Source organism: Trachymyrmex cornetzi, unplaced genomic scaffold (genome assembly GCF_001594075.2).
Source record: "Trachymyrmex cornetzi isolate Tcor2-1 unplaced genomic scaffold, Tcor1.1 scaffold16, whole genome shotgun sequence".
NCBI lineage: Eukaryota > Metazoa > Arthropoda > Insecta > Hymenoptera > Formicidae > Trachymyrmex > Trachymyrmex cornetzi.
The window spans coordinates 3519099-3536870 of NW_017296201.1; the positions used below are offsets into that span (position 1 = coordinate 3519099).

General features: G+C 43.9%; 1 protein-coding gene across 1 annotated transcript in view; it reads left to right on the forward strand.

The window, feature by feature from the left end:
* The window catches only part of Ten-m (teneurin transmembrane protein Ten-m), a 392191-nt gene extending 374715 nt beyond the window's left edge, over positions 1-17476 (forward strand). The window contains exons 6-16 of the mRNA XM_018503970.1: positions 40-2673; positions 3480-3769; positions 3942-4188; positions 4898-5272; positions 5966-6301; positions 6586-6793; positions 10123-10339; positions 10448-11283; positions 11372-13680; positions 13873-14626; positions 14884-17476. Coding sequence (XP_018359472.1) covers positions 40-2673; positions 3480-3769; positions 3942-4188; positions 4898-5272; positions 5966-6301; positions 6586-6793; positions 10123-10339; positions 10448-11283; positions 11372-13680; positions 13873-14626; positions 14884-16372 — 9695 coding nt within the window. The 3' untranslated portion in view covers positions 16373-17476. The remainder of the gene's footprint in view (positions 1-39; positions 2674-3479; positions 3770-3941; positions 4189-4897; positions 5273-5965; positions 6302-6585; positions 6794-10122; positions 10340-10447; positions 11284-11371; positions 13681-13872; positions 14627-14883) is intronic.
* The last annotated feature ends 296 nt before the right edge of the window (positions 17477-17772 follow it).

The following is a 17772-nucleotide window of genomic DNA, read 5'->3' on the forward strand; positions in this document are numbered from 1 at the left end:
ACTAACACTACATCCAATTCTAATTGATCCCTTATTAAGCATCCCATTTAGTGAACTGGTCGTACCAAGGCACGAAGGCGTGCTCAGTCTTGGTGGGCGAAAACACTGACGCCAAGCCGTCGTCGGGCGAGGCGAATAAGACGTCCACGTCGTCCACATCGACGTCGTCGCAGTCGAGCGGCAGGACGCGGCCGCAGTCATCGTCAGGAGGTAGTATTAGCACGTCGGATAGCATGTTGTTAGATGATGTCGTATACAGTCGCAAACGTAGAGACACGTTTAACGAGCATGCGTTGCACCAAACTGTCGCGCCATCACCCTCTCGTGACCCCGAGGAGATGTCCTTGACCACTGTCGCTGAGGCGGAGACCTCGGGGTTCGGACAGCGGTCAGTTCCGTTGCATGAGAAGGAGTCTTCTGGTAAGGTTGTGCATGATCCGGAGCATGTGGATGGTCAAAGTCCAGTAAGAGGAGCCATCGACCGTTCGATCAAAGCTACCAAGGACGCGCCGCCGGAGTCATCGGGATCGACGGCTCCCTCGCGGGTGATACAGCTTGTCGTGAATGTCTCTTCTACCGCTACTAACTACTCGCACGATCATTCAACTCATACCACTGTCGCCGTCGACCATCTCGCCTCTTCGTCCTCTGTCTCTGTCGGCTCTGGCAATTCTCTCGCGTCAGCTTCTGTTCGGCAATTGCCCCATAACGAGACGTCCGGCACGACCTCGCGATCGTCGCAAGACACTTCCGCGAAATACATCCCAAAGTTCGCGGCCGCCGATGGCAACGTACACGTTGCGTCGAAAGCCCCGGTAACGAAACTTAGCCACGATGACTCCGTGGATTTCGGCCGCGATATCGATAACATCGGCACGTCCGAAAGTTCGGACTTTGTCGAAAGCAGTGGCGGCATCGAGACTACGACGTCTGCATCCGGCTCGGAGTCTACGAAACTTGGCGCAGATAGCAGTGACTACAGCCAAGTAGTCGGCGGAACTGCGGAAAATGGCCGTAACATTTTCCCCGTCGATTACAGCGATAATATAGACGATAGCACTGTAGAACCAACGACCGTAACAGAGATACGCTTGAACGAGCTAGGATCAGAGGATCAACAATCGAACGTAAGTAATTCTGATTCAAGCGGAGAGTTAGTTCCCGTAGAGATGAATCGGGAAAAAGTAGATGCTAGCACGATTTTGCCTAGTATGACTATAGATAATAAAATGGCGCTTAATACTTTGTCGAGTAAGGACGAGAATGTTGAAAAGTTTGAAGATGTAGCGGAGGCCGAAGATCGTGACGATGTGTTTGAGGAGAAAATTAACTCGGATGAAAATGAAAGATCGACCATCTTTGAAAAAAACAACAGTAACTCGACAAATATAATCACAAATTCAGAGTCGTTCAACATCGTGAAAGAAATGCGGGAACTCTCCAGAGAATTTGCGTCTTCCGAATTTGTAGCTTCATCCAATTTAGCTAAAACTTCCGAACAGTCTGAGGAACTGCAACGAGACTATCCTGTGCCGATTTACAGCTACGGGCAGGACGACATAGAGATCGTCGACCTCCAGGACAAGAAGCAACCCGTTGAAACCGCAAAAGCGGAACTCCCTGCTAAATCACCCGAATCCATTCCGATTCTAAAGAACGACGTAAAGATGAACGCCGCTCTTCGACAGGAATGGAATAAAGACAATGTACGGATCATCGAGAGAGAAAAAAACGACGAAGAGTTTCTTCGAAAGTTTAAAAAGCAGTTCCACGAGGCGTCCACCGCTGACGAATCTGTTGAAAATTCTCCATCGATCAAGACTAATTATAACTCTCCTCCAACAGACACCCTGCATGAAACGATGCATGATTCATTGGGCAACGCATCACCTAGGTTCCCTTCTCGGTCTGACCCTCCTGTGATGCAGCGGGTTCAGATCGTAGAGGTACCCGTGTATCGCGATCCTTTACAGCCATCGTCCTCATTTTCATCGTCATCGCATCGAGTGCTCATAAACGTAACGATCGCCACCGAGGATTCGTCCGCCGTTTCCTCGAAGCCGCTTTACGTCCTGTCAGTGTCGGTACCAACGGAAAGCGGCGCGATTAGCCATTCATCTGGGATTAACGTCGATCAGGCGCAGATGCGCACGGCCGAGCGACTATCAGAGCCATCCGCAGCAAGCATGAAAAAAATCCCTGCTAACGACAATAAATCGATTGACGCGGTCGATACGCGATTACCGCCACCGCCGCAGCCACCTGCCTCGCCACCGGCGCCGATCTGGGCTGGCGGCGAGTGCGAGTGCTCCTGCCCCTGCATGGGTTCATCTTCTGACGAGTGGGACAACTTTTCAGCGATCGACGACGACGATTTCGAGCAGGAGCTCGAGAGCGTTAACTCCACTCTGTTAGCCGAGAATTCCCCCGAGGAGCCGGGGGAAAGACTGACGGATAAAAGGGACGGCGAATTATCCAACAAAGATTTGGTAAGATCTGACGCTACCTCCACCACCGAAGACTATTATCCTTCCTCGACAGACACCGCTGAGAGTGGTGAGTCAACCAACGAGACCTCCGTGTCGACTTACGAGCCGGAAGTAAGCACTGATGCGTGGTCTTGCTCTGGGAGCACTCCGCTACCTCCAGAACCCACTATACTTATTCTTGAAGGTGAGGCCTCGTTTCTTCTCTTTTTCTCTGTTTAATCTTTTCTTTCTAACTTCTTTTATTCTCTTCCAACATCTCTACTTTCTACTTTTTTCGTCTTCGCTGATGCTGATGCTCACTTCTTTGCTTTTCGTTTACTCGTGGACTGGTCAAACGCGAGTTTATTTTATTATATGTTAATTTGCCTGTACTGTTGTAGACATTGTAACGTTTGTGATGGTAGTGGGTAGTTTAATTTGTGTAGATTATAACAGTAACGTAGTTTTAAATCACTATTATGTATTCCACAGTCAATTCCTGCACGGAGTGTCCCGATTAATTAACTGTTGGCGATTAGCTGTTGGCGTGTAATTGCAACAGCTATGCGATGCAAGAGAATGTATTATTTTCGAAAAAAAAATCGTTTTTATTCCATTAATATAAAATAACTGACACTAAAATAAATCGGTAGTTTATATTTAAAAATGAAATAGAAACGAAAAATGTAACGCTCATGAAATGCTGACATGCATAAGCATCCATGCCTAGACCGCAGAATATTTTACTTTCAAAAGTGACTTCTCACATCTGTCGGATAATGTAATATTGAGGCTGTATAACTTAATGTCAATTTTGTTCTTTCCCTTTTAAAGCCAACCTGTTTTATATAATACATATTACAGTCATTAGTCAGTAGACAATCATTTTTTGACATGGATAACGTAATTAATTATACTAAAATTACTAATGACGATCTCGATTTACATTATCCAACGGAAACTCGAACTACTCAATCCTGTATCACTTCTGATTGCGATTCGTATCTACAGGTGCGCGAACGTTCCCGGCGAGGTCCTTCCCGCCCGACGGAACGACCTTCGCTCAGGTCGGTTTAGGTCAGAAACTCAGCAAAGAGATACCACCGTACGGTTACTGGAACATGCAGTTTTACCAATCAGAAGCCGCTTATGTCCGCTTCGACTACAACATTCCGCGTGGTGCAAGTATCGGCGTGTATGCGAGGAGGAACGCGCTGCCTACGCACACACAGTACGACTTACTGGAAGTTCTCAGCGGTTTTAAGGCTCGGACTACCAGGGCGTCCCATGTTAGTGTTATTGTATGTGCCGCTGATCCATTTTTATTTCTCTTTCTTGCATAATATGCCGATAATCTCGGATAGAGAATTTTTTTCTTTTTTTATTTTCTTCCTGTACGACGCGACGATCAAAATGTATACGCAATTATATTAAACGTGACAGTTTAATTATAATTTTTAATAACTTTTACAGCCCTCGATTAAGAAAGAGGTAACCAAATATATGGAGCCGGGACATTGGTTTCTTTCGCTCTATAATGACGACGGAGATCCTCATGAAGTGTCATTCATCGCTGTAATCGCCGAGGATATGACGCATAACTGTCCAAATGGTTGCAGTGGCAAGGGCGAGTGTCTTCTAGGTCATTGCCAGTGCAAGCCTGGTTTTGGTGGTGAAGACTGCAGCGAGAGCGTCTGTCCTGTTCTCTGCAGTCAAAGAGGTGAGCTTGTCTACCGGCGAAAGATATCTCGGTCAAAAATTAACCGGTAATTATGTCGGTTTTACAATTTCTATTTACTTTGTGCATATGTAGTATTATATGAAATTATTACTATAAAAATATTGAGAAATCTCTGCGATAATAGGATTCAACCGTTTGGTTAAAATAATATTAAATTGAAATCCGTATTGGAATTTTAATAAACTTCAAAAATCGGTTATTGGTTACGGGTTTGATTAAAATCCTATTGAAATAGAAAGAAATAACGATTGGTAGGTTTTTAACCGATTAAAAAAACCAAGTCCGCGCGGCTTCGTTTATTGATTTCTTTTAAATAGAAATCAAAGCCGATTACGTTTCACTCGTTTCAGTATTGCACTTTTGCAAATACTCGCGATACATGTTAATTTCCTGGTGTTTGGTATACCAGTTTCTCCCTCAGTGCACTTGTGAAGCGATATGCAGCTATGTTTATTTGCTGTGAATAAAATATAATAACTTCATTTTTAAGAGAAAAATACAGCAATGCACTTTTGTAATCTCTAGGTCTAATTGAAATACAAATATTTATGATGTCAGTCAGTTACAACAATTGCGTTGCGTCGAACTTTAATCGTTAAAAGTTTTCATACGAAATCAATTTCACGAGTCTTGTGCGCGTAAATAATTCTCGTTCTCGTCAACAAATAATCTCGTCGTCCCGATTTAGGCGAGTACATAAACGGCGAGTGCCAATGCAACCCCGGTTGGAAGGGCAAGGAGTGCTCCCTGCGACACGACGAGTGCGAAGTACCCGACTGCAACGGCCACGGTCATTGCACCAACGGCAAATGCAACTGTGTACGCGGCTACAAGGGGAAATACTGCGAGGAAGTCGACTGTCCACATCCGACTTGCTCAGGTCACGGTTTCTGCGCTGAGGGTACATGCATCTGTAAAAAGGGCTGGAAAGGTGCTGATTGCAGTCAAATGGATAAGGAGGCACTGCAATGCCTGCCGGACTGCAGCGGCCACGGGAATTTCGATTTGGAGACTCAGACATGCGTCTGCGAGCCTATGTGGTCCGGTGATGATTGCTCGAAAGGTGAGTGAACGAATAAATGTGAACTTACTTATATTTTATAAAATTATTATACATCGAACAAGAAATAAAATGTTATACAATAATTGTAATAACTCACTCATGAATATATCATTTTTAGCTCAAAAATGCAGAAGTTATTTAAATCTGTAAAAGATAGGAATAAATAGGAATTAAAAATAACAAAATTATTGTTAGCTAACTTTTAGAGTACTTCGAACATTTTATCTTTGCCATTAGTTTTTTTTTTTAGGTAAATATCTTTTAGCGTTTAAATAATTGGTTTTATCCTTTGATATTTATCGTGTGCTTTTAAATTCATTTTAGAAACTATAGTTGATACATCAAAATTAGTGTTATTGACAAGGATATCTGTGTTGATCTATAACATTTAAAATCAATAAAATAACCGCGATATGTGACTTAAAAATATTGATTGTACATTCATACTTTCAGCGAATTGACGATTCCTATGTTTCCAGGTTTCTGGGTAATGGCAGAATATTTACGAAGTAAATTTTAAGACACTTTCAATTAACTGTCCATTTTTCTAGATCCCTTTTTCATAGTTTCGTTTATTTGTCGGACGATCATCGCTTTGCTTCTGAGTGTTTGCTTCGAGACTAACACACTTCCATATTCTCGAGTACTTCGAACTGTTGTTTTCAAAACCTCTCTCGCTTCACCGTGTTTCAGAACTGTGCGATCTTGATTGCGGCCCTCACGGACATTGCGTGGACAACGCCTGCGACTGCTTACCAGGCTGGTCCGGTGAGCTGTGCAATCTGAAGCAATGCGATCCTCGCTGCAACGAGCATGGACAATGCAAGAATGGCACGTGTCTATGCGTCACCGGATGGAACGGAAAACATTGCACGATGGAGGGCTGTCCGAATTCCTGTTCCGGCCACGGACAGTGCAGAGTGTCGAACGACGCTCAGTGGGAGTGTCAGTGCTATAATGGTTGGGACGGCAAGGACTGCAGCGTACTCTTAGAACAAAATTGTAGCGACGGACGAGACAACGATAAAGGTATAGCATATAAATATCGTTATTTTTTTTTACATTAATATAAAAAGAGAAATTGAATCATTATTCATGTATTTCACAATATTTCATAGATATAATCCATTTAATTTCAAAGTTACACAATAAAAAAATAAACTAAGAATAAAATGGCATAGAAACTGAAACTGAAAACTCAGTCCTTATATTCAAAGTATTTATTTTTAGACTTTTTTTTCAAAATGATGCAACTATCCGAAGCTGTCAATATTTCTTCTTTGGACTTTAATGGAAAATGATGTATCTTCTAGATGGTCTCATTGATTGCGCCGATCCAGAATGTTGCTCCAATCACATATGCCATGGCAGCCAGCTGTGCGTTTCAGCTCCTAAGCCAATCGATATATTACTACGGAAACAACCACCCGCTATCACCGCATCCTTCTTCGAGAGAATGAAGTTCCTAATCGACGAGGGCAGTCTGCAGAACTACGCTCGTCAGGAGACCTTCAACGAGAGGTAAGTTTGCCGTCAATCGTCACGAGACTTTCCCCTCTCATCCTTGCGACCAATGTCGTCGTCATGGTCCTCGTCGTCAGCGCGTTGAAATCGTTAGCGAAAATTGTCCGTCCCGATGTCGATGTTGCGTCTACAGTCTGCGTGTCTCTGAGTAAAGTAATGAAATAGGAATATCTCAACACATGTGCGTGATTATGAGAAAATGGCAGCATTAAATAGGAACACGTTTACTATTGACGCTATACAGGGTGTTACAAATTTACCATATTTTCTTTCACATATATATGAACAAAATACGAAATTAATTCTTTTTTCGGCACAAATTTTATTGGACGTTAGTTTTCAAGAATTTTTTATTAAAATTAAGTCTCAAATAAAATTTCGATGGACATAAAGTCCACTAAAAGCATTCCCGCGCGCGAAGAAATAATATTTTATTATTTAATTTGAATTTCTTAAAGCTTCTAATTTCCCGGATTTTCAATAACTTGCTGTTCGGAAACTATTAGTGCCTCGGCATTATTATTATTTAAGATTACATGTATTTTAAATTAGGCAAAGGATCCGTATGGCAAAGGAAGTGCATGAGAGAAAGCCTGTGTAAAGCGTGAATCGCGAAGGTCGAGAAAGTTGCATGCTCGACGGGACGCCTAACGGTTATTAATAATACGAATATACGGTCCCTTTGACTCGAGCCGAATCGGTTGAAAGATTAGTCGGACAAAGCTGATCGATCTCTATTTTTAACTAAACGGGAAGAAGCGCGCACACAGAGAATAGGGTCCCAGCTCTCTCTCGCAGGGACCCGGTAATCTTTAGCTGCCTCTACGCGCATATTACAAGATACACGCATACCCTTGTACATCTCTCTACACATGTATTACCGACGGTAACAGACACGAGGATGCATATACATAGATTTCAATATATTATATCTGCGTTGTTGTGACCCGTGTGAAATCACATCCCAACAGTTTTCTACATATGTTTTGTACGTACGTGTGCGCGAGCGTGTGCCCTGCACTAAAATCCCCCCTTCTTCCCTTGGCCCTCTCTCGTCTCCATCTATATTTCTCTTTCTCTCTTTCTTTCTCTTTTTCTGTCTACCCCGATCTTTATCGCAGTCCCTTACGATCTATCTATCGGTATATCAATCCAACCCCTGTTCTTTCGATACTTTCTCTTTCTCTCTTTCTCATGTCCGTCCGAGTGGAGCTTGCGTGAATGTGTGAGTCCATGTTTAAGCCTCGAGCTTTTCGCTCATCATGCCGGCTAAGGGGGTGGGAAGGGGATACAATAACCGGACAGTTTTTTCTCCCCGACGCGTCGGGTCTATTGGAAGGGACCAGCAAATTCTAGTAATCCGGAGACGCGACGTATCGAAATTCTTCGTAAAAGCGGAAAGTTTTCCTCAGACTCTTCTATATTTTTATCCCTCGCCTCTTGAAATCCTTTGATATTTTTTTCTCTCTTTTTCTCTCCCGAGCTATGTCCTCGATCCTGCACTCTCCTCTTCCTATTTTCGCCTTTAATCGCATCATTTTAACTCGGCTCTGTTTTATCCGTGCTGCCCGGTCAGTATGTTCTGGAATCACTTCAACACAAGGTAAGAAAACCAGACGTCGATAAAGCTCGACTTAAATGAACGAGGATCCGTAATAAGATCCATCGTAGCGGTTATAAAAGAACCTGCTGCTGTTTGATAATATTCGTGCATTTGGTATCTCTCACGTATCTGTACATAAATACATCCTGCATCTTGATCGCGACGAGCCGTGCGTGTGTGCGTTCGACTGCGCTTGAGAAGCCTGATCTCTTTCGATTTGATTTGAGATTGCTGAATCTCATCAGGTCTCCTTGGATCATGTACATCTGCACCTCGCATTTAGAATATCAATTGTTTCCAGGATGATAAAAGAATTTGGATATCAGGAATTATAAGTATTAGGAAAGACTATTATTCTCGCTTATACTGATAATATCTATGTTCTTTCATTGACTTGGAGACAACAGGATACTACAGAAAATCAACGAAATGCGCGGTTCACGTAGTATACGATCTAAGAATTTCCATCTTGACAGTTGGAACACATTCCACGATCGTTCGAGCTCGCACTTCGTCCTCCATTATTGTTGAACACATTCTCGTGTTGCATGGTTCAGTTACCTTTTGATTCCTACGTTGTGTTTCGTGCCTTTTACGTTGAGCTTCCAACTTTGTGTTATTTGTGTATATAAATATAAATATATATACATATATGTGTATATTTATATATGTATATATTGACTGTACTTATATAAGTAGTGACTTATCCTCGACCATTATGCTCCAGTGCCAAAGAGGCACGACTGTTAAAAGTTCTGACTGTATTCCCCATTGCTTATTTAATAAACTACAGGCAACTACAGTCTAACAGAGAGATCCGAGAAAATTATCCGAAACGTTAAAATGAAAAAAAAAAGAGAGAGAAATGCACCGATCAGTTAGTTCGCCGATATTCGAGCAGCAGATAATCAAAGACTCGAATAGTTCCTCTTTAGCACTGAGAAGCAGAATTGACGAAAATACATTGCGTTGAATATTTAATATACGTGACTGGCGATTAACGCCGATATTGAGATATTTATTAGCTGGCGAAAGGATTCTGTCACCTGTATAAATGGACGCAAATCCTTTAGTGCTAATTTACCCTTGATTGCCCCTGTCTTTTTAAACGTCCGTGAAGAGCGCACTTTGCGTTTAATTATAGCAATTCTCCCCATCACAAATATCGAACTTATGGATCAATCTTAAGGATCTATTCTTAAAAACATTTGCGTCTGAAGCAAGAACAACCAAGGATCTTCTGCACCTATACTTTATCACGTTACTTTATTTTAACAGATTTACAATTTATAACGTATAATTGAAAAGAAAAAAAAATATATATATATACATTCCTAATTTTTTACTAACAGTAAAAAAAAAGATATTCCCAGTTTTCTATTAATAGTATAAATTCTGCTCATCACTGTTATTATTTACAAATCCACAAAACAAAAGACACGTTTAATTCATCTATCAGACAAGTCTTATCTTTTCTTAACGAAAAGTTGAAGTCAGACCCCTCATTAGGCGTTATCAAGTGACAGTGTCTTCTCGTCGGTGTTTACTCCAAAGAGGAGATTATCTGAAAAGTATGAACAGAGTATAACGTAGTAGATTGAGATTAGCTTAGAGAATAGCGATTGCTTTGTTGGTAGTGTACGACGAAGCATATAAAGAAATGATTTTGAACTATTTACTCGCTCGCGAGCTTTCTGCGATTAACACGGTCGTTGTCTAACAGCCGATCGGCCGTCATACGTGGTCGCGTTGTCACACACCTTGGCATGGGATTGATGGGAGTGCGGGTCAGCACCAGCACAACGCTAGAAGGCTTCACCCTCACAAGAGATGACGGTTGGTTTGATCTATTGGTAAACGGTGGTGGTGCCGTAACTTTACAATTCGGCAGATCGCCATTCAAACCACAAAGCCATATTGTCTTCGTGCCTTGGAACGAGGTGAGCCTGATTTTCTCATAACATAATTTAGCGCGTGTCCCAAGAACTCTTAACATCCATTTTACGATTAAAGACAAGATAATGAAGGTATCATTTGTTTCACTTTAGGTCGTTATTATCGACAAAATCATTATGAGCACTGCCGAGGAAAAGCCACCTATACATGTTCCGCATGCGTGCGCGGCTCACGATTATGATCTCATGAAGCCAGTCGTCCTGGCGACCTGGAAACACGGATTCCAAGGTGCCTGTCCGGACAAAAGTGCTATATTGGCGGAGTCGCAAGTCATACAAGAAAGCTTACAAATACCCGGGACAGGCCTGAATTTAGTATATCATAGTTCTCGAGCGGCCGGTTACCTCTCCACCATACAACTACAGCTGACTCCGGAAGTCATTCCGCCAACGTTGAATCTGATACACTTGAGGATCACAATCGAGGGTATACTCTTTGAGAAGATTTTTGAGGCTGATCCCGTGATCAAATTCACTTACGCTTGGAACCGCTTGAACGTTTATCGGCAACGCGTCTACGGAGTGACAACTGCCATGGTCAAAGTTGGCTATGAATATAGCGACTGCAAGGACATCATCTGGGACGTGCAGACGACGAAATTGAGCGGTCACGATATGTCTATTTCGGAAGTTGGTGGTTGGAATCTAGATATTCATCACAGGTATAACTTCCATGAGGGTATCTTACAAAAAGGAGATGGCTCGAATATTTATCTGAAGCACAAGCCGAGAGTCATTCTCACCACGATGGGAGACGGTCATCAAAGACCGTTGGAATGCTATGACTGCGACGGGCAAGCTTCTAAACAGCGTCTCTTAGCGCCTGTTGCTCTTGCCACCGCTGCGGACGGCGCCATCTTTGTTGGTGATTTCAATCTAGTCAGGAAGATTCTCGTCGATGGAACAGTTAGAACTGTGGTCAGACTAAAGTACGTATTCTACTTAAGTGATAATTCTTTATAACTCTTTTGACTCTTTCTGTCATTCTTTAACATTTTATTTTAATTTTTTCTTTAGCGCAACTAGAGTATCATATCGTTATCACATCGCTCTGAGTCCCCTGGACGGCGTTCTCTACATATCGGATCCAGAATCTCATCAGATCATCCGCGTTCGCGACACCAATGACTATACAGATCCTGATCGTAATTGGGAGACAGTAGTTGGTTCCGGCGAACGTTGTCTTCCTGGTGACGAAGCTCATTGTGGCGATGGTGCTCTCGCACGAGATGCCAAACTCGCTTATCCCAAAGGCGTCGCTGTTTCTGCAGACAACGTTCTGTACTTCGCTGATGGCACGAACATCCGAATGGTTGACAGAGACGGTATCATCACCACCGTGATCGGCAATCACATGCATAAATCGCATTGGAAGCCTATACCCTGCGAAGGCACATTGAATGTCGAGGAAGTTCATCTTCGTTGGCCAACCGAATTGGCAATCAATCCTCTGGACAACTCGCTGCATATGATTGACGATCACATGGTCCTCCAACTGGCGCCAGACGGTCGTGTCAAAGTCGTCGCTGGCCGTCCACTTCACTGCGCCTCGCCTTCAGCCTCGTTTGACACGGAACTCGCGACTCACGCCACCCTCGTGATGCCGCAGAGTGTCGCGTTCGGTCCCTCGGGTGATCTCTACATCGCCGAAAGCGACTCACAGAGGATCAACCGTGTTCGCGTGATCGGCACCGACGGCAAAATATCGCCATACGCCGGCGCCGAATCCAAGTGCAACTGCCTGGAGCGTGGCTGTGACTGCTTCGAGGCCGATCATTATCTGGCATCCACTTCTAAATTTAACACCATATCGGCTGTGGCGGTTTCTCCCGATGGAGTGGTACACATCGGCGACCAAGCCAATTACCGTATTCGCTCGGTAACAGCAAGTATTCCTGACGCAAGCGGTGCGCGAGAATACGAAATTTATGCACCCGATACACAAGAGATCTACGTGTTCAACCGATTCGGCCAACACATTTCCACGAGGAACATTCTCACTGGTGAGATCGTGTATCAGTTTACCTACAATGTCAACACCAGCAATGGTAAGCTCAGCACAGTGACGGACGCAGCTGGTAACAAGGTTTTCTTGCTCAGAGATTATAGCAGTCAAGTCAATTCAATTGAGAACACAAAGGGACAAAAATGCAGATTGAGAATGTCCAGGATGAAGATGCTGCACGAATTGAGCACGCCCGACGATTACAATGTTACTTTTGATTATCACGGACCAACGGGCTTACTGAAGACAAAGCTTGACAGTACTGGACGTAGCTATGTTTACAATTACGATGAGTTCGGTAGATTGACAAGTGCGGTGACTCCCACAGGCAAGGTAATCAGCTTAACGTTTGATCTCAGTCTGAAAGGTGCTGTGGTAAAAGTCGGACAGAACAACAGGAAGCCTATCTCAATGTTGATTAAAGGATCGTCCGTCGTCACGAAGATCGGAGAAGCCGAACAGAGGACGACAGTTCTCGCCGATGGTTCAGTTGGAAGAGTAACACCATGGGCTCATACTGTTAGTACTGACTCAATGCCATACTCGATCCTGGCAGAGCTCGAACCTCTACTGGGCGAAAGTTATCCTGTACCAGCTAAACAGAGAACGGAGATCGCCGGGGATTTGGCTAATCGCTTCGAATGGCGATACTTCCTCCGGAAGGTTCAAGGAAATAAGAATCGCGGCAACTCGAAAGCAATCGCTCAGGTCGGTAGGAAGCTTCGTGTCAACGGTGAAATCCTGCTGTCTCTCGAGTATGATAGAGAGACGAATACTGTGGCCGTATTCATGGACGATCGGGTAGAATTGCTAAATGTCACGTACGACAGAACGGCTAGGCCGGTCAAATGGGGACCAAGGAATGGTATCTTTGCTGGCGTCGAGTTGGAATATGATCGATTCAGCAGACTGACAAGCTGGACGTGGGGTGACATTAGCGAAACCTATGGCTTCGATAGATCAGGTCGGCTATATGAAATCAAATACAGCGATGGCACGTCAATGGTATACGCTTTTAAGGATATGTTCAGCATCCTACCTCTGAAAGTCACTACGCCGCGTGGAAGCGATTATCTTCTTCAATATGACGAAGCGGGAGCGTTACAGTCGTTGACTACACCAAGAGGACACATTCATACGTTCTCTCTTCAAACTTCTCTTGGATTTTATAAATATCAATACTATTCGCCGATGAATAGACATCCTTACGAGATCCTTTACAACGATGACGGTCAGATTCTTGCCAAGGTATATCCTCATCAAAGCGGAAAGGTTGCTTACGTCTATGATCACGCTGGAAAACTCGAAACTACACTCGCTGGTAAGTAACTCTTTCTGATATCTGCTAAAATAATATCTATTTTATCTTTATTTTTTAATTACATTTTACTAAGTGTAATTTAAAAAAATATTCATTCGCATTTATGCTTAATTTCAACAATTTGCAAACATCATAAAGATGTTTTACAAATTTTAGAGGCACAATCTGTTAATCATAAACTTCTATCCTTAGGACTCTCCTCAATACATTACACCTATCAAGAAACGACTAGTTTGGTGCGTAGCATTGACATTAACGAGCCAAACTTCGAGATGCGCATCGAATATAAATATCACGCTGGTATCGTGAAGGATGAAAAGATCAAGTTTGGCAGCAAGAGCGGCATGGATAATGCTCATTATCGTTATCAGTATGACGGTAACGCGCGCATATCCGGCATCGAGGTCGATATCAATGGTAAACAGCTACCTCAGCTTCGTCTCAAGTACAACCAAAATCTCGGAGTACTAGAAGGCGTCGGTGATCTCAGAATATACAGAAATCTCTTCAATAGATCGGTAATGCAAGATAGTAGCAAACAGTTCTTCACAGTCACGGATTACGACGAACACGGACGCGTTAAAACCGTGTTGATGAACATCCGGTCGTTCGATGTGTTCCGTATGGAGCTCGAATATGATAATCGCAATCGCATCAAGATGAGGAAGCTCACTATTGGAAAAGAGTCGATGGAGAAGAAAGAGTGGTCCAGAATGGAGAAAATCACATATAACGCAGATGGTCACGTATTGGAGGTAGCAGACACGGAAAATAATTGGCAGTACGCATACGATGAGAACGGTAATGTGATCGGCGTGACCGAACATAATGAGAAAATTGTCTTGGGCTACGACAGTGGCGATCGAGTTGTCCAGTATGGTGACGTCGAATTCAATTCGTATGATGGACGCGGCTTCGTCGTGATTCGCGGAGAGCACAAGTACAGGTATGTGTTTTCTAATTTTACTTAATTAATTTAAGATATAAAATTAAGATTTATTTTTTTTCTTTCCTAAGATATACTTATAAAACAAAATATATTTATATTTTTTTATTAAAATAACTAAAATTGTGTAAAACTGCAAAAATATTCTTTTTGAAGGAAAATTTTGGTAAAAGCTATTTTGCTGAATATCGAATAACTGAAGAATATTGAAAAATATTCTGATATATATGACATGCGATATTTTTTCTCTTGTTTAGATACAACTCGCGCGGCCAGCTGATTCACGCGTCGGAGCACAAGAAATTCCAAATCTGGTACTTCTACGACGACCGTGGTCGACTGGTGTCCATGAATGATGACCGAGAGAACATCACTCAGTTCTTCTACGCGAATCCAAAGACTCCGGATCTTATAACGCACGTGCACTTCCCGAAATCATCTAAGACTTTCCGGTTCCTCTATGACTCCCGCGATTTCCTGATGACCGTAGAAACGTCCGAGCAGCGTTTCTATGTCGCGACAGACCAAAATGGCTCGCCTCTCGCTCTCTTCGACACCAATGGCAATCTCATCAAGGAGATGCGGCGCACTCCGTTCGGCAAGATCATTAAGGATACCAATCCGGACTTCTATCTGCCCATCGATTTCCACGGAGGTCTCTTCGATCCAAACACCAAGTTAATCTATCTGAACAAGAGACTCTACGATCCTACTGTCGGTCAATGGATGACACCAGCTTGGGAGCAGATGGCCAACGAACTCACTACACCAACCGACATTTTCATCTATCGCTTCCGCAATAACGATCCGATTAACTTTAAACAGAATGTTGAATACATGACGGATTTGGGAAGTTGGCTAAAACTGTACGGCTACGATATCTCGATGATGCTCGGTTCTGAATATACGAAGCACATGGTGTATCAACCGAGCGCGACTGTCACATCCCCGCAATTGACTCCGGACTTTGGTGTGATGTCCGGTCTGCAGTGCATCGTAAATCGTGTACAGGAAAAGTTTTCCGATCTGGGTTTCGTTCCTAAGCCATTGTTGAAATTGGAACCAAAGACACGGAACCTGTTGCCGCGAGTGGCACATCGTCGAGCGGTCTTCGGCGAGGGTATCCTGGTATCGCGTGTCGGCGGTAGGGCTCTGGTGAGCGTGGTGGACGGTGTGAACAGTGTAGTGCAGGACGTGGTGACATCCGTATTCAACAATTCGTACTTCCTGCCATTGCACTTCAGCGTGCACGATCAGGATGTTTTCTACTTCGTCAAGGACAATGCGTTGAAGATCCGTGATGATATGGAAGAACTCCATCGGCTCGGTAGTATGTTCAATGTGTCCACGCACGAAACGACCGAGCACGGCGCGGGCACGTGGAAGGAATTGAGGCTTCACAATCCAGACGCGGCTGTGGTGATTAAATACGGAGCCGATCCCGAGCAGGAGCGGCACCGTATTCTGAAGCACGCGCACAAGCGAGCTGTCGAGAGAGCTTGGGAAATTGAAAAACAATTGGTGATGGCCGGTTTCCAGGGTAGAGGCGACTGGTCGAAGGAGGAGAAGGACGAGCTCATGAGCCGCGGCACGGTCGACGGTTATGAAGGCGTCGACATCCACAGCGTGCACAGGTATCCCCAGCTCGCCGACGATCCTGGTAACGTCGCGTTCACCCGCGACACCAAGAGGAAGAGGCGGAAGAGCGGCAACAGGCGCAACAGGACTCACAGACACGATTCGTGATTCGAGGACACCACGACGCGAGTTCAAAGTATCGCTTGGGACTTGATTCGCGCGTGAATATGAGAAGCGAGTACGATGGAATGGGAGAGAAACGGAGCAACGCGTTGATAGAAAATCCTACCACCGCGTACTTGCGTTAAAATATGACGTCGCTCCCTTTCTCTCCTCGATTCTCTTCTCGACCTCTTCTCTCCCTACGCTCGTCGTCGAAACGCAATGATCTACCACGAGCGACCACGGATGCGTCCCGTGTCCGGAGCAACCTACCCCGTCGATGTGCCATAAGCGCGTCCACGCGATCGCGATCTGTCATAGATTCCTAGATCGAGTAATCGTACGTGCGAAAACGGCGGGTATGGGAACGGATCGCGAAGTGTCAAAATTAAGCTAGTCGCATTATTAACGAAATGAAGAATATAAAGCTTGTTACACATGGTGATTAGTTTATAGAGAAGACGAAGAGACACGAGAGGGAAGGAGAAAGAGAAGAGAGAGGTGATGAAAATCGACGCGTGGAGAATAGAGACGAAATTACGTGCGTGAACTTTCAAAGTGCCGTCCGCGACGAAATCCGGTAGTGTTTTCGTGAAAAGGAGGGAGTATGGAGTGTCTTGGACTTTTTCGGATCGTCGGTCGATTATTCGAGCTGATGTCATTCAACAGGGTCTACAAGACACGCGTAAGCACGCACGCGGGAGCGAGATATCTCGAGGTTGCCGCGTCGAAATCGGAAGATGCGGGGCGAGAGGATAATTTTTCAATACAAAAAATACGCTGACGTTCTCCGAACGTCTAGTTATTTGACAGTCTGTTCGGGATGCTCTCACCTCGCATCTCTGATCGGGGGATATCCTCCCGAGGGTGGATATGTCTGAACAAACTATCCGTGGACGTCGCCGTAGATCGTGTCGCGAGACGTCGTAGGAAAAGCGAGAGAGAGATTAAGAGAGAACGAGAGAGAGAGATTGAGAGAGAGAGAAAGAGACAAAGGAGAGCAGATATACAGCAGATATTTTTAACAAGGCGCAAATTTGGTGTACTAGATGCGAAACAAGCAATTGTAAATATAGCTACTCGAACTCTTAATGGTAAATGTAGATAAAATATCGTAACGTAACGCGCGAGAACGATCGTAAACTCAAGTGGAACTGTCGATACAGCTTTTTTATATGTATACAAAGAAAAAATAACACACATACATACACAACATACATACGCGTGAAGGTATAGAAACTTACTTGTGCCCCCGTGATATACTCGAATGCAAGAAATGGGGTAAATCGCGAAGTTATATCGGACGCGTCGCGGTAAAAAAATAAATAAATAAATAAATAAATAACGTGAGAGAAAGAGGAAGAAAGAGATTTTGTCGAGAGAAAGCGTAACGTTCGCACGAAATG